The following is a 24,826-nucleotide window of genomic DNA, read 5'->3' on the forward strand; positions in this document are numbered from 1 at the left end:
CTGCGGCCGCCGTTCTCATCACTGCCATGCTGTCCTGCGTCAGAGGGCAGCCTCACCATGGAAGGGCTGCATGGCTGCTGTTTGGGAAAAAGCTTAGAGAAGAAGGCTAGCAGCTGCTCAGCTGTCGTTCACTATCTGGGATCCTTCCTTTGTCTTAAAGTTTAAAGCACATCCAAATAAAAATGAAAACAGACTGCAGGAGGATACAGTGAAAAATAGGCACCCGTTTCCCCCCAGATATGTCCCTTCCCCTCCCCAGAGGCAGTAGCTAATACCAGTTTCTTGTGTGCCCATTGTAAGCCTTTTATCCACGTGAGGGCAGCCTTCTCTTAAATGCACACACAAGAGTGAAAAGACAACCCACAGAGTGAGAGAAGAGAGCCATGGTATGCAACATGATGAGAGACTCTTCTGTTATCAATAAAAAAACAACTACAGATCAAGAAGGAGAACGCAGGCCACCCAATGCGAGATAGCTAAGAGAGCAAAGCCGAGTAGACAGTAAATATGTAGATAGGTGCCGAGTTTCATGAATCATCAGGGAAATGCATACAAACACAGCATGCGGACGGTGCTGCAGCCCACCAGCGTGACTTTCGTAGATTTGTTGTTGTTTAGTCACCAAGTGAAGAGCTGACTCATTGGAAAAGACTCTGATGCTGGGAGGGATTGAGGGCAGGAGGAGAAGGGGATGACAGAGGATGAGATGGCTGGATGGCATCACCGACTCGATGGACGTGAGTCTGAGTGAACTCCGGGAGTTGGTGATGGACAGGGAGGCCTGGCGTGCTGCGATTCATGGGGTCCCAAAGAGTCGGGCACGACTGAGCGACTGAACTGAACTGAACTGAGTCACTAAGTTGTGTCCCCATGGACTTTGCAACGCCAGTCTTCTCTGTCCTTCACCGGCTCCCAGAGTTTGCTCAGATTCATGTACGTTGAGTCGGTGACACTAATCTGACCACCATCTTCTGCCAGCTTCTTTTTCTTTTGCCTTTAGTCTTTCCCATCATTAAGTTCTTTTCCAGTGAATCAACTCTTCACATCAGGTGGCCAAAGTATTGGAGCTTCAGCTTCAGCATTGGTCCTTCCATCAGTCCTTCCAATATTCAGGGTTGATTTCCTTTAGGATGGACTGGTTTGATCTCCTTGCTCTCCAAGGGACTCTCAAGACTATCTGACTTTCTCAGATAGTTATTACCAGAAAGCAGCTTTCAATTTTTGTATGATTAAATTGTCATATTTTATTGTATGGTTTTAAAAATGATTGATGATATGTTCTAAAGGGCTCAGCAAAGCTGAGATTAAAAAAATTTTTTTCTTCCTAATATTTGTATGGTTTTATTTTATATACCTTTGAATCTTTAATCTGAAATTTATTTTGTGTGAATTGTGAGCTATAGATCCAATTTTATCTTTATTCCAATGGATATCAGAATGGATCCGGCAGTTCCTAATGCCATTTGTTGAATAATCATTTTTTGATTCTTGTACCTTTATAATATGCTGTATTCCTACATTTTTTCTAGGACCTGTTTATGGACTTGTTGATTTGTCTGGACTGATTTATGAACTAATATTGTGATTACTTTGTTTCTGATAGTTTTGTAATTTGTTTTAATAGATCATAAGGCTGGAGGGCTGGTGTCCATAGTTCTGTCTTGGACTTTTCTTGGCTATTCGTGCAGTGCTAATGTTGTATTTCTGATATATATTATAGCAAATTATGGTGAATTCGGCTGGGGTTTGTTCTTGTCTCAAGACAGTCTGCACAGCAACTTCATTGTTGTTTCTTTAAAGAAAAATAAGATAAAAACTTGGCCATTGAATTGCTCATTCCTCCTGGGGAAATTTTTTAGCAACACAGTATGTACTTTCCTCAGTGAGTGTGGTAGGAAATGCTGCTAGCTGTTATAAGATGAGGGTTTAGTCCTAGCCTGTCAGCTTGCTGCACGTGGGCCCTTGAGCAGGTGCCGTAACCCTCGTCTGTGTCGGGCTTCGTTTTGTCTCTTGCCTGCACCTCACGGCTTTGGGTTCTTCGTTCCCTGCCCAGGGACTGAGAACTTAAACCCCTAGCAGTGGAAGTGCGGCATCATTAACCACTAGACTGCCAGGGAGTTCGCTGGGTCAGCTTTTTGTCTCTAGCGATACCTGCCTGCCTGCCTGCCTCCTGCAGTGACTCTAAGAGTCACATGAGAAAAGGATTGTAAAGGCATTTTGCAGACTTGGACGTGTCTTATAAATGTAAGGTCGCAGAAGGTCAGGAGTTTGTGTTGCTGATGAAATTATAGGACGTGGCTATTGTATGTGAGAGTTATTAATAATAAAACTGAGTCTGCTAATGTCCTGTTTACACTATTTTAAGACGTTGATGAAATAAGGTAAAGTGAATTCTGCTCTAACATTCCGGTGTTAAGAGGTTTTCGTTAGAAACATTGTTACTGGGTATAGGAAAAAACTGGGAGTCCTCAGCATGCATCCTGGACGGTGGGTACTTGTCATGTGATGGAGCACCCTTCCCTTTAGATGAGAAAGGCTAAGGATTCCTGCCTCTGTGGAGGGAGCACCCCTGAGCCCTGCTGGCACAGTCTCCTGCCTGCCCACTGGAGGCTGGGGGCGTGTCATAGTTGCCCTGTTGAAGGTAACTGTGCCCCAGGGTTCACTGACAAAATGTCTTTAACTGAGGTAGTCAACTGTAAAGGCCTGAGGTTATTAAATATGGTTCTAGAAGTTTTCATTTCAGTTAAAATGTTGCTGTGTTTTACTTAAATGACACCAACATGGACTTGAACATGAATCTCTTACTCCTCGTAGGTATTTGATGCTGGAGACTACTCCCTGTTGTGCTCGGGTCCGAGTGAAAACGGGCAGACATGGACAGGAGGTGACTTTGTCTCAGCTGATAAAGTCATCATCTGGACTGAAAATGGGCAGAGTTATATTTACAAACTACCTGCCAGGTATTCAATAAATAATGACTTACGACTTTAATCAAAAGCGAGAGATTGCATGATTTCAGTGAGCCCAGGCTCTTGCATACAAAGAAAAGCGCTAAATTCCTTAACTTGAGATAACTGGTTTTCCTTAACAATAATTTTTGATGTTTAGACTACCTGCCCCTTGTTGCAAACTTTTTTATAACTTGGCTTCTCCCCCTCTGCCTCTTTGGAACAGTTCTTTCAGGGTTACTTAAGATGCTGTCTCCCGGGTTTGAAGTCCTAAAAACTCCCACCAAATAAAATATAACTCTTAAAAAAAAAAAAGCAAGCGATTCCAAATTTGTGATGTAATCTGAAAGTATGGAAATATAGAAAGTATAAATATTTAATTTAGGTAAAAAAAACTTGAAAACTTAAGTTTGTAATTATAGTTTCATATCTGAGCACAATAATTAGGTGGATTTTTATTTGAGTAAGATATTTTAATAACATTTAATTTAATGCCTATATTAAATTAACTATAAAAAATCAATACATTGTCCATTGTGAAAAAAACTCATCATATGGTATGATAAAATATTTAATGTCAGTATTTTTTTTACTGAATGTTGTATTTTCCTCATTTTCAGTTGCCTTCCAGCTAGTGATTCATTCCGCAGCGATGTGGGGAAAGCAGTTGAAAATTTAATTCCTCCAGTACAACATAGCCTCTTGGATCGAACAGATAAAGAGGTAAAATTCTTCAGGTATCATTTATAGTTGGTGGCTGCGTTGAAAAATTTCTGCAACTATAATTATTAGTGTCTTTGGTAGCTAAGCATTTCAAAGATTGATTGCCATTCAAGGTACTCTATTAGATGTAAAACATTTTGACATGGTCAGTTATTATAAGCATAATTTGTGCATTTGCTTATAATATGCTTATATGAAAGAGGAAATGGCAACCCACTCCAGTATTCTTGCCTGGAAAATTCCATGGACAGAGGAGCCTGGTCTGCTGCAGTCCATGGGGTCACAAAGAGTCAGACATGACTGAGCATGCATGCATGCATAATATGCCTATAATATAGGCATTCACTTTTCTCCAGGAATAAAAGTGATCTTATACTGATTACAAAGTGGCAATGACTTTTTGATAAAATTCATATTGATGTTATAAATTGATTTTACACTGATGCAGTTCTAAATATAGTGACAGATGTACTTTTAGAATGACAAAGATAATTATGTAATAATGCTGACTGATTACTGTTTGAATAAGATATTGCAGTATTTCTCCCAAATCATGTAGTGATGTAAATCATTAGGCATTAGAAATAAAGAAGAAAATAATTTTTTCTCTATAAAAAACAAATTTTATTATGACTTCTAGTGTTTGTTAGTTGCTCAGTTGTCTCTGACTCTGTGATCCCGTGGGCTGTAGTCCGTCAGGCTCCTTTGTCCTTGGGGTTTCCCAGGCAAGAATACTGGAGTGGGTTGCCATTCTTCTCTCCAGGGAATCTTTCCAACCCAGGGATCGAACCCAGGTCTCCTGCATTGCTTCTAAAAACCTACTTAATATCAATTTAAAGTTGAAATGCACTTAGTAATGGGTTTTCAACTCTGTGTTCTTTGAGCATTAAGAAAGAAGCTTTGGTTTTGGAAATAAAGTCTCCTTTACTTATGATCTGGGTTTCTATAACTTTTTCATTCTGAGCATTTTGTTCTATCTTTATGTGGATGAATGGCAAGGGGGTCCTTTGCCATTTTCCATGAATATTTTGAATATATAGAATTTATCCATCCATGTATAATTAAGATCCTTTATGACCTGTCCTTTATTCTCTTAACTTAAACTGCTACTTATTGCTAGACAAGTAAAGCTAGCAAACTAGACAGTTACTTCCACTTAAACTAAGGGATAATTACTCAACGTAGAAAACATACATGATGGAGATTCTCTGTCTGTCCAGTGATTAGGACTTGGTGTTTACTGCTGGGCCCAGGTTCAATCCCTGGTCGGGGAAGTAAGATCCCACAAGCTGCACTGTGCAGCAAAACAAAACAAAACAAAACAAAACAAATGCATATTATATTTCTTTAAGTATCAGCTCACCAATTCATTTTAAATTAAAATATATGTATTATGTGGTGTGAGATACACATTGTAATATAGAATACTGGTTATAACAACGAAAAGTTGTTATACTAGCAGCTTTCCCTGGTTAAGCTTGTTGTTTATCAGTCAAACTTTTAGTAATTTTCAGACTTTAAGTTAAATCAAATAACTGACTGTGCTTAATGCATGTAATTTCTATAGGGTAATGCTTTTTAGCACTGATACTGAATATAGATTATTTGTTAACTATAACTATGCACTGAAGCGTTTTGTTTTTTAACTGCTTTTCAGGATAAGCTTACATACTTTCATACTCAAGTTTTAGTGTATTAATCATCGAAAATTTAAATTTAGGAGTCTACCACTATTTAGTATTTTCAAATAGGTGGTCTCATTGAAGATACAGGATCTTAAACAGAAAATAATGTGCTTTAAAAATGAAAGTGTATGCAAGATCCTAATGAATGGTTTTTGTTCCTAGTAGTTTATAGCTAGCATATCAGGCTAGGTTCAAGTGGGTTATGAAAAATGTGATCAAATGAAAAAAGTGAAAAGTATTAGTTGCCTATTCGTGCCCGACACTTTGCAACCCCATGGGGTGTAGCCCGCCACCCTTCTCTGTCCATGGAATTCTCCAGGCAAGAATGCTGAAGTGGGTAGCCATTCCCTTCTCCAGGGGATCTTCCTGACCCAGGGATTGAACCCAGGTCTCCTGTGTTGCAGGCAAAGTTTTTAGCACTGGGCCACCAGGGATGTTTCGTGCTATTAATTGAAAAATAATCTAATTAAAAAAAAAAAAAAGAGTCTTCTAGTGGTACAAGCATGGTGGTTTAATTTTATAGCCATTCTTGGTGAATAGCTAACAAGGAGTGGGCAGAAAGTTTAGATTACCAGTTCTCTCCTTTTGAACTTTTAAGTGGAGAATTTTCTTTTTGGTATAGAGGGGTGTATCTTTGGATTCATTCCTTAATAATAGACAATTAAATAATTGCATTGTGGTTTTTATGAAGCAGAGAAAAAGGATAAAAATATTAATTCTAGAGAAAGACTATATAAATATAGTTTTTGTTTCTTTGAATGTTTGTGTTATATGTACTGGATTGAGTATTAGTTGACATATATTTATATCAATGCTACAGAATTAATTAAGATATTATTGAATACTCATTCTATAGATACACTTTTTTCTTTTTTAACTCTGGTACTGAGATGAAGTTTATATCCTAATCTGAAGAAACTTTTATCTGTGAAATATTTTGTTTTAAAAGATAGAGAAGGGAATTTGAACAATTTTTTTTTTTTTTACAGTTGCTAATTTGTCCTCCTGTGACTCGATTCTTCTATGGATGCAAAGAATACTTCCACAAACTATTAATTCAGGGTGATTCTTCTGGAAGATTGAATATTTGGAACATATCAGACACACCTGATAAACCGGAAGGTAATGGAGGTTCTAGAAAATCGTGTGCGGTTATTTCTCAATATTTCTAATTGAACAACCTGAACAGTAACCACTGTATGGGAAGTGCATAACGTAATATGTCCTTTTCTTCTTAGAACCATAGTTGATGACAGTTATTCTTTGGTATTTCTCTGAATCAACTATAAGCACGTTTATTTTTACATGTTGAATTTTTTTTTTTTTCCTTCTTTTTCTAACTTGCTCAAATATGTTTCTTTTGTACCACACATAACCTCCACAGGGCTGGAAATGACCACGTCCATTAGTTTGCAAGAGGCATTTGATAAACTGAATCCATGTCCTGCTGGAATTATAGATCAGCTGAGCGTGATCCCCAACAGTAACGAACCTCTTAAGGTGACGGCAAGTGTGTACATACCAGCGCATGGACGACTCGTCTGTGGCCGTGAAGACGGAAGCATCGTTATCGTCCCCGCCACGCAGACGGCCATCGTGCAGCTGCTGCAGGGCGAGCACATGCTCCGCAGAGGTACCTGCACACCCGCTCGCGTGCAGTGTTAGGAGAGCTCTGTGGCCGTGAACCTGACAGGGTCTGCACTCTGCGTTTTCAGCCAGCACAGTGCATCGGGTAGTTGTCGGTGTGCTCTGTGGCTGCTAGTGTAACGTGCAGTTAACAAAATACGGCCCGGGTGGCCCTTGAGCAGCTCAGAGGGTCCGGGCTGCTGGTCCTCTGCACGGTTGAAAGTCTGTGTATTACTTTATAGCCGGCCCTCTGTATCTGTGGTTGTGCATTCTTGGATTCCATCAACTGCCCCTGTGCAGTGCTATAGTATGTATTTATTGAAAAAAATCTGCATACACGTGGACCTGCACAGCACAGTTTAAACCTATGTTGCTCAAGGATCAACTGAAGTCAGTGTCTGTTACTGGAATAACCACTTAATGACTGTAAATGCAGGGCTTCCCAGGTGGCGCTAGTGGTAAAGAACCTGCCTGCCCGTGCAGGAGATGCAAGAGACACGGGTTCGATCCCTGGGTTGGGAAGATCCCCTGAAGAAGGAAAGGGCAACCTACTCCAGTGTCCTTGTCTGGAGAATCCCATGGACAGAGGAGCCTGGCGGGCTGCAGTCCACGGGGTCTCTAAGAGTCGCATATGACTTAAGCGACTTAGCACAATGACTGTAAATAGAAGTATCCAGTTTTTCTCTTTGATACATGTTTAATGTTTGCCATTTATTATTGGGTGTCTCTGGTGTACTTAGTATCATATTATCAGCAATACTGGTAATCTTTTAGAACAATACTGTCCAATAGAAATACGTGTGAAAGGGACTTTTTAATGATGAAATGTAGAGCTAGTCTGAAGATTCTTGTCTACTTTTGTTGAAACTTTGGCAGACTCGAATTTTCCTGCCTTAAGTCCCAAACCTCGTTTGCAGGCTGGCCTCCTCACAGGACACTCCGTGGCCATCGGAGCAAAGTCACGTGTTTGCTGTACCCTCATCAGGCCTCAGCCCGTTATGATCAAAGATACCTCATATCTGGAGGCGTGGATTTCTCGGTCATCATTTGGGACATATTTTCTGGAGAAATGAAACATATCTTCTGTGTCCATGGTGGCGAGATCACTCAGCTTCTAGTTCCACCTGAAAACTGTAGTGTAAGTTGAACCTGAAAGATTATTTCACTATGGTAGAGTCGAACTGTGTTGCTGCCAGACTTAATATAAATGAAATCCAGACTAATCTAAAGTGTAATGGAAGAATTAATAAAAAAAAAAATCCTTGTAATTATAAAACTAAATAGTGGTAACATATGATGTTTAGGCAAAGTTATGATTATTACTATTGGGCATATAGAAATAGAAGATAGACATTTTTTAATTCCTGTTATTCGTGCCTAAATGGCATGGCTTATCCCTGAAACATAGTAGCAATTTAGAATATGTTTGTTGAAGTTTCAATTTTTTGCTCTGAAGCAGTTTTAAGTATCCCTAAAGTCATGCTCATCAAAGTAGTCTCATCATTCTCAACTCCATCTGAGCAAAAAGATATTGAACCTGTGCTTTTATAGCTTGAATGAAAATACTTCTCAATACTTACAAATAGAATACATTTAAATAAACAGTTATTGTGACAAGGGAAAGAATAATAGGCACGATAATGATTTTGGAAAATTTTGTTCATACTTTTATGAAAGCAGATTGCTTTTTCATGATGTGTGTGTAAGTTAGCTGATGATGTCAAATATAAAAAGTCTCATAATTTTAGAAATAGGAAATTTTAGGAGGACTTAGGACAGATGAATAACAGACCCGTAATTTCTTTTACTGTGTGTTTAATGTGAACTTACTCATGTGATTAGCTGCCTTTGTGTGCAGAATCACTATTCCCCAGCACACACACATGTGTATGGATCCACGTACATAAACACACAAATATACTGTCTTTATCACACGTTTCGTGTTTATCAAAACCCCTTCACCGGTTATTGTCTTACTGAAATGAAAAGCATTTTACTGTATCTGATCCATTGTTCAGAAGGAGTCTCATTTCAAAGACCCAGGAAATTTTCCTTGGCCCTTTCTGCTTGCTCACGTGACCTTCATGATAGTGTGTATTATCTGCCATGTTCTGCCAGTGCTAGTTTTCATTTGATTTGACACATGTGGTGGTGTAGGGAGTTCTATACCAGTGTGTGTGTGTGTCTCGTTCTTTTTCCCCTGCCAGATGTGAAAATTTAGGTACTTAATTAATCTCTTCCTTCTTTATACAAATTTTTGCCTTTTTCTTTCTTTCCAGTTTGTTGTTCATTTTTAAAAAAATCTTCATCACTGTAAAAAATTGTTGTGTATTAATTTAAATAGCCAGTTTAGTTCAGTTGCTCAATTGTGTCCGACTTTTTGCGACCCCATGGACCATGGCTTGCCAGGCTTCCCTGTCCATCACCAACTCCCCAAGCTTGCTCAAACTCATGTGCATTGAGTCGGTGATGCCATCCAACCATCTCATCCTCTGTCATCCCCTTCTCCCACCTTCAGACTTTCCCAGCATCAGGCTCTTTTCAAATGAGTTAGTTCTTCACATTAGGTGACCAAAGTATTGGAGTTTTAGCATCAGTCCGTCCAATTAATATTCAGGACTGATTTCCTTTAAGATGGACTGGTTGGATCTCCTTATAGTCCAAGGGGCTCTCAAGAGTCTTCTCCAACACCACAGTTCAAAAGCATCAATTCTTTGGTGCTCAGCTTTCTTTATAGTCCAACTCTCACATCCATACATGACTACTGGAAAAACCATAGCCTTGACTAGACAGACCTTTGTTGGCAAAGTAATGTCTCTGCTTTTGAATATGCTGTCTCGGTTGGTCATAGCTTTTCTTCCAAGGAGTAAGCGTCTTTTAATTTAATGGATACAGTCACCATTTGCAGTGATTTTTGGACCCCAAAAAAGTAAAGTCTCTCACTGTTTCCATTGTTTCCCTGTCTGTTTGCCATGAAGTGATGGGACCGGATGCCATGATCTTAGTTTTCTTAATGTTGAGTTTTAAGCCAACTTTTTCACGCTCCTCTTTCACTTTCATTAAGAGGCTCTTTAGTCCCTCTTTGCTTTCTGCCATAAGGATGATGCCATCTGTGTATCTGAGGTTATTGATACTTCCCCCGGCAATCTTGATTCCAGCTTTTGCTTCATCCAGCCCAGCATTTCACATGATGGATGTACTCTGCATATAAGTTAAATAAGCAGGGTGACAATATACAGCCTTGACGTACTCCTTTTCCTATCTGGAACCAGTCTGTTGTTCCATGTCCAGTTCTAACTGTTGCTTCTTGACCTGCATACAGGTTTCTCAGAAGGCGGGTCAGGTGGTCTGGTGTTCCCATCTCTTTCAGAATTTTTCACAGTTTGTTGTGATCTACAAAAGGCTTTGGCATAATCAATGAAGCAGAAATAGATGTTTTTCTGGAACTCTTTTGCTTTTTGATAATCCAACGGATAGATGTTGGTAATTTTATCTCTGGTTCCTCTGCCTTTTCTAAATCCATTAAACCCATTTTATTTAAATCTATTTAAATAACCAATTTTATGTTTATTTTAGTGAAATAGATATCATTGTAATTCTACTAAGTTTAAGCAGTGTTAGAACCCTTGTCCTGAACCTCATTTTACAGTCCTTATGCCCCATAGTAAAATATAGGTTTTTTTCACGTCTGACTGCAAATTTGGTGAAACATCTAAATTTTTAATGCTGAAGTTGATAATGTAGATGATTTTATTCCTAAGTTTAAAGCAACCATTTTGATCTGGCTGTTTTTTGTTTTCATAAGAATACACTGAAAATACTAGAGTGTGTATGTACATAATGCATATATATATATTACAAATATTAAAAGGAAAGTGTTTTTTGAATAATTTACATAGGGTCATGTTTTCCTTTTGAACTGCATTAACATATGTATATTTCTAGCCTATGTATGTGAGCACATTTTCTGGTTTCTTTTTAAAAAATTTCAAGTGCATGTTTAATAAAATGTTTTGATCAATTGCATTTAGAAATATTTCATAGTGAGTAAAAGCTAAGATATGGACATATATGCAACTAAACAGAAAGTGGTCTTCTCACTAGATGAGGCGCCAGCCAGAGGAGCTGGTTTCCTGGACAGTGTGAAGAGAGGTACCAACAAGGAAGTCTGGTTCTTGGAAAATAATTTGCTTATAGGTTTAACAGTAGAATTTTCTTGCTTTTAATTAACTTTCAAAAGTACTGATTAAGACACATTTGCTTTGGTTTTTGTGATAATATAAGATGTAAATAATAACTGCCTAGGACAGAAGAGCGTGGTAGGCTGCAGTCCATGGGGTTGCTAAGAGCTAGACACTACTGAGCGACTTCACTTTCCCTTTTCACTTTCATGCATTGGAGAAGGAAATGGCAACCCACTCCAGTGTTCTTGCCTGGAGAATCCCAGGGATGGGGGAGCCTGGTGGGCTGCTGTCTATGGGGTCACACAGAGTCGGACACGACTGAAGTGACTTAGCAGCAGCAGCAGCAGCAGCAGTTAATAATGACTAGGCATTAACAACTGCCTAGCTAATAACCTGTTCATTTAGCTGGTCATTTTAGGCCTAGCAGCTAATGTGTTTGAAAATCAGAGAGCCCTAACTGGTTAATAAAAAGCTAAGGATTTGATATTTGCTGAATGTTTAGCAAATGACTGTTCTGCTGATATTATAGAGTTAGTGACATCAAATGCTATCTCTAATGCTTAAATTGTCCATCTCATAAATTGATCCAATGTCATTCTCTTTTAGCAAAAAATATTTTTACTTTTTAAGTGATCTGGTACTTGGAAGATTGTAACTACTACAATACTAAAAAGTTTGTCATCTGCTTTTTGGATTGTAGTAAGAGTTTTGGTTTTTATCTCAGGTAGATTGAGAAAGGAGGTGAGTTTTGATTTCTTGTAAGTTTTTTTTTCAGGAAAAGATGTTCTAAAACAAATGTTGGTTGTATTTTAGCAATGACTTAAATTATCATTAAGATGTACAATTATGATGAGTTTTTCATTCTTAATGTATAGTCATTTCTTGTTTACTAAAATGTAGAAAGTTGTTTAAAAAAAGTACTGAGCAAAATTCATTGTTTCCTAGCCTCTGTAGAGAGTGAACAAAAAGTGAAATCCCGCCTATTGGGTAGAAAAGACACTGTGGCTGGAGATGAGCTCTGAGGACAGGCTGTGTGCCCTTCCGCGGCCCCACAGATGCGCGTCTTATTGGCCTGCCGTCTAGGCATTTCTTTGTCATTCTTTCTTTCCCCACTCCTTCATCTTTATACTGTTTTAGCATCTTTTTCCCCAGGATCTTTCCAGATTCTTGCTATACATTAGCATTAATTTAGTGCCAGACTCAGTGACCCTATATATTTATTTTTAATGAACTATTTATAGGAATTTTAATTATTTAAAAATTTCAACATTTTCCTAGACAGGAAACACTGCCTATAGCATTATGTAGAGTACCTAATTTGAATAGATTTTATGTTTATTGTTCTTTAAAGGTTTTTAGTTTTTCAATTTTTAGAGGAATTTTATATATGTATATATTTTTTCCAAAACTGTAAAACTCCTTTTAGGCAGAGTGCTTTGAAATTGAATTTGAGTCACTGAATAAACTGGTTAGCTGAGATTTAACTTTTATATGGATATAGATTGTTTTCAAGAATTAAAGTACACTAAAGAAAATCTAAAAGTTTCCTGACGATATGCTTTGAGATACGAAATATTGAAGTAATTCAAGACTGTGAAGTGCCAAAGGGTTATTGGGAAAAAATCAGAATGTTTTTGGGTAGAATTAGTGTCTGCCAAGTAATGTATTTCAGTGTTCCAAGAAATGTAAACATATTTTAGGAGGAGGATCAGGTGAATATTTAAGGAAGTCTGTTACAGTGTCGACTATAAACGACAAAGGAGAGATCTGAACGAAATGCTCTGGCGGGCGAGGGTAGGGTGTCTCGTGGGTGCTCAGAGAAACCAGGGGCTTTGTTAAACTCTCAGAAAACCCATGAGATTTGACTGTGTGTTGACTTCACGGAGGGTCCTGGAACTTCTGGTTTTGAGATCGCTGATGTTAGGTTATTTGCCATTTCTGTTGCTTTCTCCTTAAGATTATGGACTGTAGAGAAAAAATTCAGTTTGAGGTAACTTTTTAATTTTGTGTGTGTGTGGTTTGGTTTATTAAGAAAGCAAAATATACTATCCATAATGTGAAAGAAATATGTACATGTATATATGTATGAGAGGTGGGTATACTATATATGCATGTGAAATATACATGTATATGAGAAGAAATAGAAGTAAAACTATCTACTAAAATACTGTTTGAATTACATAACATAATATAAAATGAAGTTCTGTGCCATTTTTGTTTGTCATTTCAAGTTGTGTTTATTGTTTTTAAGCGAGTGGTTTTTGACCTTATATGTTGCTATGCAGATATATAAGATTTTATAGGCAGTTTTACTAGGATTCAGATTTAAAGTGGAACCTTCATATTATTGTTAAATATTATTGCCACTTCAAATACTCATATAGGAGACTTTTTAGAAAAATCTTCTAAAAAGCAGGCTTGTTAACATTTTAGGTGCCTTACTGTTTTCAGTTTTCATCTGCACTTTGGATATTATTGACTGTAGTGTCTTAAAATATTTTATAAATAGGAATACTCAGTGCAAAAAGCATTGAAGGATATTAATAAATATCCTTTTGTTCTCCAGCTATGTCATTCCCTTCCTCCTGAGAGCAGTACTTTATAATTCTAGAGAGCCTTTCTATACTGTTGTTTAATTGTTTGTTTTTATACAGTTTTCAAAGGTTACGCTGCATTCACTTACTGCACAGTACTGGCTCTATTCCTCGTGTTGCACAGTGCGTGCTCACGCCTGTCCCACACCCCATGGTTCGCGTCTTCCTCTCCCTGCCCCCCCTCCCCCCCCCACCCACTGGTGACCACTGGTCTGTTCTGTATCTTACACTGTGCTTTGTACTTTATAAATATAGCATTTTAGTTTAATATTCTTCTAATAACTGAGACATTGAAGCAGCACAGAGTGGTTAGAGGTAGAATGCTTTCCTATTTGAGCAGCTGTCGGAAGTAGGCTTGAGTGAATTTCCACAGTCTGAGCTCTAGGCTAGTGTAGATGGAGAGCGCACCTGGTGCCGGGGAGCCTGAGGAGGGGCGGCGCCAGAGAGGGCAGGCGTCTTAAGGCTTCTGTTGGTAAATTATGAGAATTGAATGGGAGGATACGCACCAAATTCAGATTCTGTTTGCTTTTGGGAGTGGGGGGAAGAAGGATCGAAGGGAACAAAAACTGACTTTGTAAACTGTCATGTTTTATTTACTTTTAGTAAATATATATTATTCCCTTTCTCATTGGCATGGATGGTTGGATTATCAGAGCTTTTTACTAATACTAGAACTTTATTTAGAACGTAAATTTTGGAAAATGTTTCAAAATGCATTTTGAAGCATATATATGTGTTTCCTAAAGGGCAACCCACTCCAGTGTTCTTGCCTGGAGAATCCCAGGGACGGGGGAGCCTGGTGGGCTGCCGTCTATGGGGTCGCACAGAGTCGGACACGACTGAAGCAACTTAGCAGTAGCAGTAGCAGTGTGAACATATAGGCTCAGGTCTTTAAAAGATTTGTTAAAAATGATTTTTTAACTGATGATTATCACTTGCTATTGTTGCTAAGTCACTTCAATCGTGTTCGACTCTGTGTGACCCCATAGACGGCAGCCCACCAGGCTCCCCTGTCCCTGGGATTCTCCAGGCAAGAATACTGGAGTGGGTTGCCATTTCCTTCTCCAACACATGAAAGTGAAAAGTGAAAGTGAAGTCGCTCAGTTGTGTCCGACTCTTAGCGAACCCATGGACTGAAGCCCACCAGGCTCTTCCATCCATGGGATTTTCTAGGCAAGAGTACGGGAGTGGGGTGCCATTGCTAACCTTTTTCTAAAATTAGTTCAAAAGGTTAGCAGAACTAACCTTTTTCTAAAGATTAGTTAAAAATGATTTTTTAACTTCCTTTGGGCTACAAGTCCAAGAATACTGGAGAGGGTAGCCTATCCCTTCTCCAGCGGATCTTCCCAGCCCAGAAATCGAACTGGGGCCTCCTGCATTGCAGGTGGATTCTTTACCAGCTGAGCTGTCAGGGAAGCACCTTAAAAAACTGATTCAGTTCAGTTCAGTTCAGTTCAGTTCAATCACTCAGTTGTGTCCGACTCCTTGCGACCCCATGAATCGCAGCACGCCAGGCCTCCCTGTCCATCACCAATTCCCGGAGTTCACTCAAACTCACGTCCATCGAGTCTGTGATGCCATCCAGCCATCTCATCCTCTGTCGTCCCCTTCTCCTCCTGCCCCTTCTCATTAAATCTTATTAAACTTTTATTGTCACATACCTCCAGAATTATCCAGAAGGGGGCAGCATGGGTTTGTGAAAGTGCGAATGTCAGGCATTTAACCTGTTTCTGCTTTCGTTTGACAATGTTAAATCCCTAGCTCTTGGCAACAGATATGACAATTATGTTTGTATATGTGACCATGTGTTTGCTAGTGTGTGGTATTCACTTGCCTGTGAAGTTCACTGCCGGCAAGAACAGCGGACAAATTAGGTTTTCTTTTTAATCTGTTGTCCTTTCTTTCTGAACATGCTCCTAAGCTTCTGCCCCAGTTAGCCCTTATCTTTACCGTTTTGAATTTGGATTCTTGTTATTAATTCAGTTTGGATGTTACATTTAAAAAGCAGTGTCTGTAATTTTAGCATGGTCCCTGAAGCCAAGTAGAGTAAACTTTGGTGATGCAAAGGAACCAACAGCAGGCAGCAGAACTAACCTTTTTCTAAAATAGGTCACAATGTGCATAGTCTGTTGTAGTATTGTTTTTTCCCATAACACTTCATTCTCGTAGATTTTGAGACTGTTTTCATATGTTTTTATGTATTGAGCGTCATCTTTTTGAAATTAATTTTTATTTTTAAAATTATATAACATATCGTTATACACAATATATTTTCTAAAGATAGTCCGGCCACTTTTGTGCCACTGAGTGTATTTCAGCACAGCATCGTTTTTGATTATAGTCTATAATTTGTGTAATTTTATCAAATTTCAGAATGATGTTTTCTAACATTTTTTTCTGTTATCAGCAGTGGGGCTGAAAATTAGGATAACTAAATATTTTTGCACATCTTGAATCACTTCTGAGGATAAATTCTTAAATGTGGAATTGCTTTCTAAAAGGACATATTCATTTTTCAAGTCTTTTGAATAGTTATTGCCAAATTGTCCTTCAAAAGCTTAGGAATAGGTTTGTATCCCTATTTACCCTCATAATTCTTCATTCTGTTTATAATCTTTTAAACCTTGTTAATTTTCTAGGCTTATAAGCTGTTTGTAGAGTATGTATGAATGGAGAGCACTTATTTTCGTTTCGAAAGCACAAATGCTTTAATATACCAGTACTGTACTGTGTTGGTTATCTATTCTGATTCCCGCATGGTTTTCAAATTTTCACTACTATCATACTATTTTGTTCACTATAAAAGATAAATTTTTCCTGTTATGGATAGTATACATATATTCAAGTAGCATAGTACACCCGTCTCTTTTGTAGGAAGCTGGGGGAATCAGTAATATATGAACTGTCGGTGAGGGATTCCTTCAACAGTAATGAGACAGATTATATTCCTATTCCAGCTCTGCGAATATTGTGTCAAACATCACAGAAATTAATTAATTCATCATCGTCTTATGAGGTTGGTTTACTGAGGTATAGTGGTTATACAGCGTTGTATTAGTTTCAGGTATATAACAAACTAATTCAGTTTTATTTATATATATATAGTATTGTTTTTCAGATTCCTTTCCATTATAGGTTATTACAAGAAATTTATAGTTCCCTGTGCTATACAGTAGGTCGTTGTTGTTGATTTTGTGTATAGTAGTGTGCATATGTTAATCCCATTTATACTCCCCAACCCCCTAATCTAGCAACTTAGATATTCTTCTGTTTGGAGAGGTTTCTTTAGATCTTTAGTCATATTCTTAGTAGCACAGAATGTTACATTGGGCATGAAGTTTATTTTTGTTAATAGTCAGAAGTGATTTCGTGCTAAGCATTGTGATGACGAGCAAAGACGGTTTTTCTTGAATAGCTTAATCATAAAGCAATTTTAAAATGAATTCAGATTTATGTTAAGATGGCAGGAATCGTTAGAAAAATATGAGTTACTTTTTAAGGTAACTCTTCAGTTAGGTAGACTTCCCAGGTGGTGGAGTGGTAAAGAACTCACCTACCAATGCAGAAGATGCAAGAAACATGGGTTTGATCCCTGAGTCTGGAAGATCCCCTGGAGAATGAAATGGCAACCCACTCTGGTATCTTTTCCTGGAAAATTCCATGGACGGAGAAGCTGGGAGGGCTATAGACCATGGGGTCACAAAGAGCTGGACACAGCTGAGTGACTGAGCGTACCTTTCCAGGTACTCTCAAGGGCCAGGTATATAATAGTGGAGGTTAGGTTTCTCTGTGTTCTTTGACAGAGACTTAAAAAGCAAGCCAGGATCCTTTGTAAAACAAGAGATATTTTTAGCATCCATGTTCTAGTAATTTACCTCCAGGAATAAATAGGTTGAAGCCAAGCAGGCAGATTGAGAGTTACCAGGTCAGATGGATGGGGCCCTTCAAGTTCAAGGTGGGACGCAGAAAGGAGGAGGAGGACGAGTGGCCCCACGCCTGTAACTCAGTGCAGTCTAAGAAGCAAGGCTCTTCGTGACGGAGGAGGGTAGTTCCTGGCTTTGTGTCCTCCAGGTTTGGGTCCGGGTTGGACAGTAACTGGGACAGCTGACTGCTGTAGGGCAGGGGAAAGGATAAAACACTTTTGAGTTCCTTAAAAGAACCTTTGACTGTCTTCAGAGTCTTCAGATTCGACTGTCTCAGCCTCTGAAACCCATAAATATAGAATTGAAATTAAACTATTTTTATGTTTTAAAGGGATGAAGTAAAAAATTACCAAGTAAATTCATTGGAAAAAAATGTGTGATGAGGAAATGTACAGGAACAGTGGAAGGTGGTCATTGAGCTGTTGTATGGAAAGCTTTTGTTGACACAAAGTGTTAAAAGTGCCAAAAACTTCATTAATGTTAAGATAATATGTGAGTGATGATAATGATCATGTAAGTGGAACTATTCAGAGTAAATGAAAACACAGCTATTAATATGAGAAGAAAATATAGAAAAGGGGAAACTCATGGAATAGAAAAATTATAGCTGTCTCCACATTTCCTGTTTGAATACCTAAACACTGGCAATGGCCTCAGAAAGTAGATACAACTACATTTAAAAAAGCAGAATTTGTGGTATACTGATATAACACTAATAATAGTAAAGATAACATTAAGTACTATCATCTTTTGTATGCATGATGTGTTAGTCTCTATGCTGATTTCTTTGTGTATATTTCATTTAATTCATAGTGATTCTGTGAGGTGTGGTTTTTGCTGTTAACCGCATTGTACGGAGAAGTGAGGCTCAGAGAGGTTCAGTAACTTGCTCATGGTCACACAGCAAGTGGCAGAGCTGGAATTTGATCCTAAGTAGTCCAACCTGGGCTTCCCTTGTGGCTCAGCTGGTAAAGAATCCGCCTGCAATGCGGGAGACCTGGGTTTGATCCTTGGGTTGGGAAGATTCCCTGGAGAAGGGAAAGGCAATTCTCCAATTCCTGGAGAATTCCATGGACCATATAGTCCATGGGGTCGCAAAGAGCCGGACACGACTGAGTGACTTTCACCTTCTTTCAGTCCAACCTGAGGGCCTGAACTTGACCTTCATACATTCCGCCCCCCATTAGATGTAATTATGTATTGAAAATAGTAGCATTTCTCCAACTTTGACTATATTTTTAGTTACTGATTTACATAAGCATGATTTTGATGCATGCTTAATTTTAAATAACTGATTTATCGAGTATCTTTCACTTTGTAGACCAAAACAGCCATTCTTTTCAATTCCCATGTTTCAGATTTTTCTTCAGAGAACTGTGCATGGCTCTGTTCTTTGGTAATTTATGTTTTAGTTTTTCATCTTTGATTACTTAGGTTTGGAGTTTTAGCCCACTTTTACCTTCTTTTCCTTGTCACGCATTACTTGCTTTTAGGAATATGATGTAAGCTCTAACTGCAATTTTATGAATTTCACATATACACAGTTAAAAGTTTTGAAAACAGGTAACTAAGAAGGTAAAGGTGTCCTGTTATCCTTCTACATAAAAGAGAACCGACCACAGTTAACATTCTGCTATCTTTTCCTCTAGCCTTTTAGTCTTGTTTTTGGCCACTCTGTGGGGCATGCCAGATCCTAGTTCCCTGACCCAGGGATCCAGCCCACTCCCCCTGCAGCGGAAGCATGGAGTCCTAACCGCTAGCCAGCCAGGGACGTCCTTCTGGCCATTTAAAGTCCGTTTACTGCACTTGTGATTATATTGTAGATATAGTTATCTGTGCACGTTGCATCTTCATTTACTATTTTAACAAATACTTTCTCAAGTTACACTCGTTCGTGAAAGTAATTTTTAATGATTGTATACCATTACATTATATGAGCATACAGCATTTACTTAGCAGTTCTCTTGCTTTGGATATGTAGGTTGTACCCAATTTGAACTATTGTAAATAATATTGAATATCTTTGTAAAACTTGTTCTCATTTATGACTATTTCCTTGGATTAATATCATGAATATTTTTTGGATTAGAACCTCAGAATTTTTGTCTAATACAGTATTACCATTTTTAAGAATACTGAGGTTGATTACCAAGTTGTTTTCTGCCCTCAGTGCCCATTTCATGGTTCCTTGCCACACAAGATGTTTTTATTTACTTCCATGCCTCAGTTTCTATATCTGTAAGATGGAAATAATAATAGGATCTACTTCAAAGGGTTGTCGTGAGACCATGATGAGTTACCGCCAAGCATTTAGAGTAGTAATACCTAGCACAAAGTAAGACCCCAATAAATCTTGGTAGTTTAGTATTATAATTTCTACAGTCTTTGGCTAAATTGATAGGTGTAAAGAGTATTTTATTGTTGAAATTTGCATTTCTTTGATTACTAGAGATTATGAAATTTTTCTATAAGGATTTTAGTGAATTTTTGTTTCTTTTTGAGACATAGTTTGTCCTTTGCTCATTTGTTTCTCTTGGGGATATTAGTGCTTAATAAATTAAACACTAATTAGTGCTTAATTAGTGATTAACTTAATTGAAATATTAAGCTTATGTGTTTTTTGTTATTGTTGTTGAAATTTTCTTCTGACTTATTACTTACTTTTGATTTTTTTTTTAACCTGGGGATAATTTCCATTCCTATGTAATCTATTTTATCCTTATTTCTATTTAGCTTCTTTCATATTTTAAAATCCTAGAATCTTACCCCGTTTAGAAATTTGTTGACATTTTATTAAAAAGCAATGGCTGGATTAAAACAAACATCAAGTACTTTAATCTCTCTGAAGTTTATTTATGTCTGTAGGGTGAGGAAAGGTAAAAATCATCTGTCCTTCCCTAAAATAACAGGTTATCTCAATGTCATTTATTAAATATATTTTTCTCTGATAGGGGATATCTTTGTAATCATCCATTAAATTCTTCATATTTATTTGCTGTTTTATTAATCAGGAAGCAGTTGAAGAGATATGGAATCTGACTAGTCCTCTATTTCTTCGTTGTTATTTTTTATATGCGGCGAATGAACAAAGATATTAAAACTCGTCCCTAAAAGTCTTATTTTCATGTAGAACATAAGTATCCTATTAGATCGTTGGTCAGTGCTTCAGTTGGACCACGTGGTCTTATTTTCTAAAATACCCATGAAAGAAACAGCTTTCTACCCTCTCCCCCCATGTTTTAAGAAGGATGAGCTATGGATTTCTGAAAAAAAATTTATCTAGTTTTGTGAAAGTGTGGAAATGTGCTTAACATTGGTAGGCTCTTTTTTTCCCCTTCAGGTAGAATATTTAAAAGTGATAAGTGATGCATCTTAACTGTGCATTTATGTTCCAGAGAAAGAGTTCTGGGAAGTCAGGAAATAATGATTAAGAGAATAGTCGGATTGATTTATGAGTGAAAGAAGCTGGTCATTTATAGCTTGTTGAATGATGGGCATATTTAAAAGGAGAGACAATAGTTAGTGTTCATATATTTATAGAATATTCAGACAAAGTTTGTTTTGGGCAGCTAAGAGATTGCTCCTGGAATGATAAGAAGAAAAGAACAGTTTAGAAAACAAATTAGCAAAGCAGAAAGAAATTTATATATATATAATTTACATTGGGAATTGTTGGAAAGCAGAATAATCTCCCCAGAGAGCTGGTGGGTGGAATAAACTAGCTGTCTCTAGTTTCTGTAATTCATGGCAGATGCTTAGGAACGGGTTACATAAGAGGTTTCTGGGAACAGTTTAAAATGAGGTCTTGTAAAATGCGTGAGGTCAGGCTGGATGACCTAGGTGGTACTTTCTGACTCTCAGATCCTGTGATGGCTTGTGGCATTCTGCTGCTCAGCACTAATGAACCGTGAAGGTTATTTACTGGCAAATTCAGGTAGTGCTTATTGGTTGAGGATCAGAATTATTTGAAAAATAATAATTGACCTTGGAATATATTTGCTTCAGTTCAGTATTGTCCTCCTTTTCCTTACACCAATTATCTTAATTTTTTTCATTAAATCAAAGTAAGTGTTTTTACCTATTGCTTTTCATTAGCCCCTGCTTTTAATTAACTTCTGATGTTGTTGGTGCCTTTTCCTTCTCGGAAAGAACTAATACAGTGGTTGGAACATGATTTTGAATAATATTTACCTGTAATGTACTGACCAAGTTGATCAGATGCTCAGTCCATGCTGTACGAGTTCTGTTCCATAACAAAAAAAAAATTTTTTTTTTAATGGTGTGTGTTACACCCTATAAGTCAGTTGATAGTGGCAGGTGCTAAAGTGGAATCTGTGAGATAGTTGGTTGGGGCAAGGGAATGAAATATTAAACCTCTTATTCTTTTTTTAACCTTAACAAATTGAGCTTATGAACATTTACTGGATGAAAGGACATCGATGCCCGCCTTGGTTCACGCTTAGACGGGCGTGTGTCACGTGGGCTCTGCGTGGGCCTGCTGCCTCCGGGGGGGCCTCAGTGCTCTCCCTTGGTTCTCGCGTTAGAAGGCGCGTGTTGCGTGGGCTGTGCCTGGGCCTGCTGCCTCCGGGGGACCTCAGCGCTTCCCCTTGGTTCACGCGTTAGACTGCGCGTGTTGCGTGGGCTCTGTGTGGGCCTGCTGCCTCCGGGGGACCTCAGTGCTTCCCATTGGTTCACGCGTTAGACGGCGCGTGTTGCGTGGGCTCTGTGTGGGCCTGCTGCCTCCGGGGGACCTCAGCGCTTCCCCTTGGTTCACGCGTTAGAGGGTGCGTGTTGCGTGGGCTCTGCGTGGGCCTGCTGCCTCCGGGGGACCTCAGTGCTCTCATGGGTGTGCTCCCGGTGACAGTGCGTTTTCTATGAGAGCTGGCAGATCGTGCTGTACAGGTCTTAACCCCGCCGTCACAAAATGAGCAGGGCAAATAATGCTGGGAGATATTTCCAGTGAAAATGAAATGCCCTTTTATTAGCCCCATTATCAGGTTCAAACAATGATCACTTGATCAATCTGGCAAGAGGACAGCCATACAATTCTTGATTACAGGTGGCGCTAGTGGTAAGGAATCTCCCTTCCAAGGCAGGAGACGCAACAGACTTGGGTTTGATGCCTGGGTCAAAAAGATATGCTGGAGTAGAAAGTGGCAACGCCCTCCAGTATTCTTGCCTGAAAAATTCCATAGTTGGAGAAGCCTGGCAGACGGCAGTCCATGGGACCGCAGTCAGTCAGATACAACTGAGCCACTCAGTATATAAAATATGTATTTACCTTCACTATCATTAACAGTGAAACCTTCCTAAAGATAAATATTATGCTTTGAGGTATTGGCTACTGCTAACATAAAGTTCTTGCAAGACATTTAAGAAAATATCTCATCTTAAATTTGTTTATTTAAACTGAATCATCCTTTTAAAATATATATTCTTGAGCATGTTTTACAATATACATGATGTATTGGCACAAGTACATATTTAATTTATAAATATACATATAGTGAGGATACATTACAGAGTTCTAATGAATGGGTGTTTGATCAAACAAGTTTGGAACATAAATGTTTTTCAAATAATTTAAAGATAAGAGGTTCATATTTTTTTAGTTCTTTGTATTTTTACTTTACATGCACAATTTAAATGTCTTTTCCTTGTTAAAATATCCTTGGGGTTAAGTCAGGTTTAGGTGACTTTTCCAGGTTGAAATGGAAGAAAGTAAAGTAAAGTAGAATGTAATTAATCAAATTATAGAATGAGTCATTATAGGTGAAGTAAATGTTCAGTAACTGAGATCTCTAGAATTTAATAATTTAATAATAAAAATTGTACTAAAATTCAACTTATTTGTGAGGAAGCTAGGCCTAAATCAGAGTGAAGAAACTATGAAATATTCTTTAAGAAGTGCTTCTTCAATAATTTTGAGAATAGATAAGAAACCAAGTTAATTGTGTTTTAGCAAATCTTTTAAATGCTTTCATTTAGCAGGTAGTTGAGAATTATTTATCATTACTCTGTTCATTGTTTGAATTAAAATTAATACCAAAGTGGTACTTGAATGGCCTTTTTTTCTTTTTACATTTAAATAGGCTAGACCTTTGCTTTCTTTAGACCATTAATTTGTTTTTACACAGCCTGCGAAGGTAACCATCAACTCAGAATTAATTAGTGGGATCAAAATTAATGAGATTTTAACTGTATCTGGGTCATTTCTGCTCTAGGCAAGTTTTCTTCATACAAATTGGACTAGCATTTTCTTGAAAGAAGAAAAATTAAATTTATTTAAATCCATGTTTTAAAAGCAAAGAACCTCTTTCGTTGTGAGTTAAGTACCTCTAATAACTGTGCTTTCTTGGGCCTAGTAATACTAATTTTTGTTGTTGCTGTTTTCAGTCTTGATTATTTTGGCTATTTCAAGGCTGTTGCTCATTACAGTAAAACTAGACCTAACTCTTCAGATGCTTATTTTCGTTTGCATGGATGGTATAGCAAGGAGAGATAAGAAAGCCTTCCTCAGCGATCAATACAAGGAAATAGAGGAAAACAACAGAATGGGAAAGACTAGAGATCTCTTCAAGAAAATTAGAGATACCAAGGGAACATTTCATGCAAAAATGGGCTCGATAAAGGACAGAAATGGTATGGACCCAACAGAAGCAGAAGATATTAAGAAGAGGTGGCAAGAATACACTGAAGAACTGTACAAAAAAGATCTTCATGACCAAGATAATCACGATGGTGTGATCACTGACCTAGAGCCAGACATCCTGGAACGTGAAGTCAAGTGGGCCTTAGAAAGCATCACTACAAACAAAGATAGTGGAGGTGATGGAATTCCAGTTGAGCTCTTTCGAATCCTGGAAGATGATGCTGTGAAAGTGCTGCACTCAATATGCCAGCACATTTGGAAAACTCAGCAGGACTGGAAAAGGTCAGTTTTCATTCCAATTCCAAAGAAAGGCAATGCCAAAGAATGCTCAAACTACCGCACAATTGCACTCATCTCACACGCTAGTAAAGTAATGCTCAAAATTCTCCAAGCCAGGCTTCAGCGATACTTGAACCGTGAACTTCCAGATGTTCAAGCTGGTTTTAGAAAAGGCAGAGGAACCAGAGATCAAATTGCCAACATCCGCTGGG

General features: G+C 38.1%; 1 protein-coding gene across 3 annotated transcripts in view; it reads left to right on the top strand.

The window, feature by feature from the left end:
• The window catches only part of WDR7 (WD repeat domain 7), a 350,409-nt gene that overhangs the window by 38,176 nt on the left and 287,407 nt on the right, over window positions 1-24,826 (top strand). For all 3 annotated transcript variants that reach the window (XM_055559425.1, XM_055559426.1, XM_055559427.1), the window contains exons 8-12: window positions 2,815-2,960; window positions 3,569-3,671; window positions 6,346-6,478; window positions 6,741-6,989; window positions 7,900-8,120. In XM_055559425.1, the coding sequence (XP_055415400.1) occupies window positions 2,815-2,960; window positions 3,569-3,671; window positions 6,346-6,478; window positions 6,741-6,989; window positions 7,900-8,120 (852 nt within the window). The remainder of the gene's footprint in view (window positions 1-2,814; window positions 2,961-3,568; window positions 3,672-6,345; window positions 6,479-6,740; window positions 6,990-7,899; window positions 8,121-24,826) is intronic.

This window comes from Bubalus kerabau, chromosome 21, assembly GCF_029407905.1.
Source record: "Bubalus kerabau isolate K-KA32 ecotype Philippines breed swamp buffalo chromosome 21, PCC_UOA_SB_1v2, whole genome shotgun sequence".
Lineage (NCBI taxonomy): Eukaryota > Metazoa > Chordata > Mammalia > Artiodactyla > Bovidae > Bubalus > Bubalus kerabau.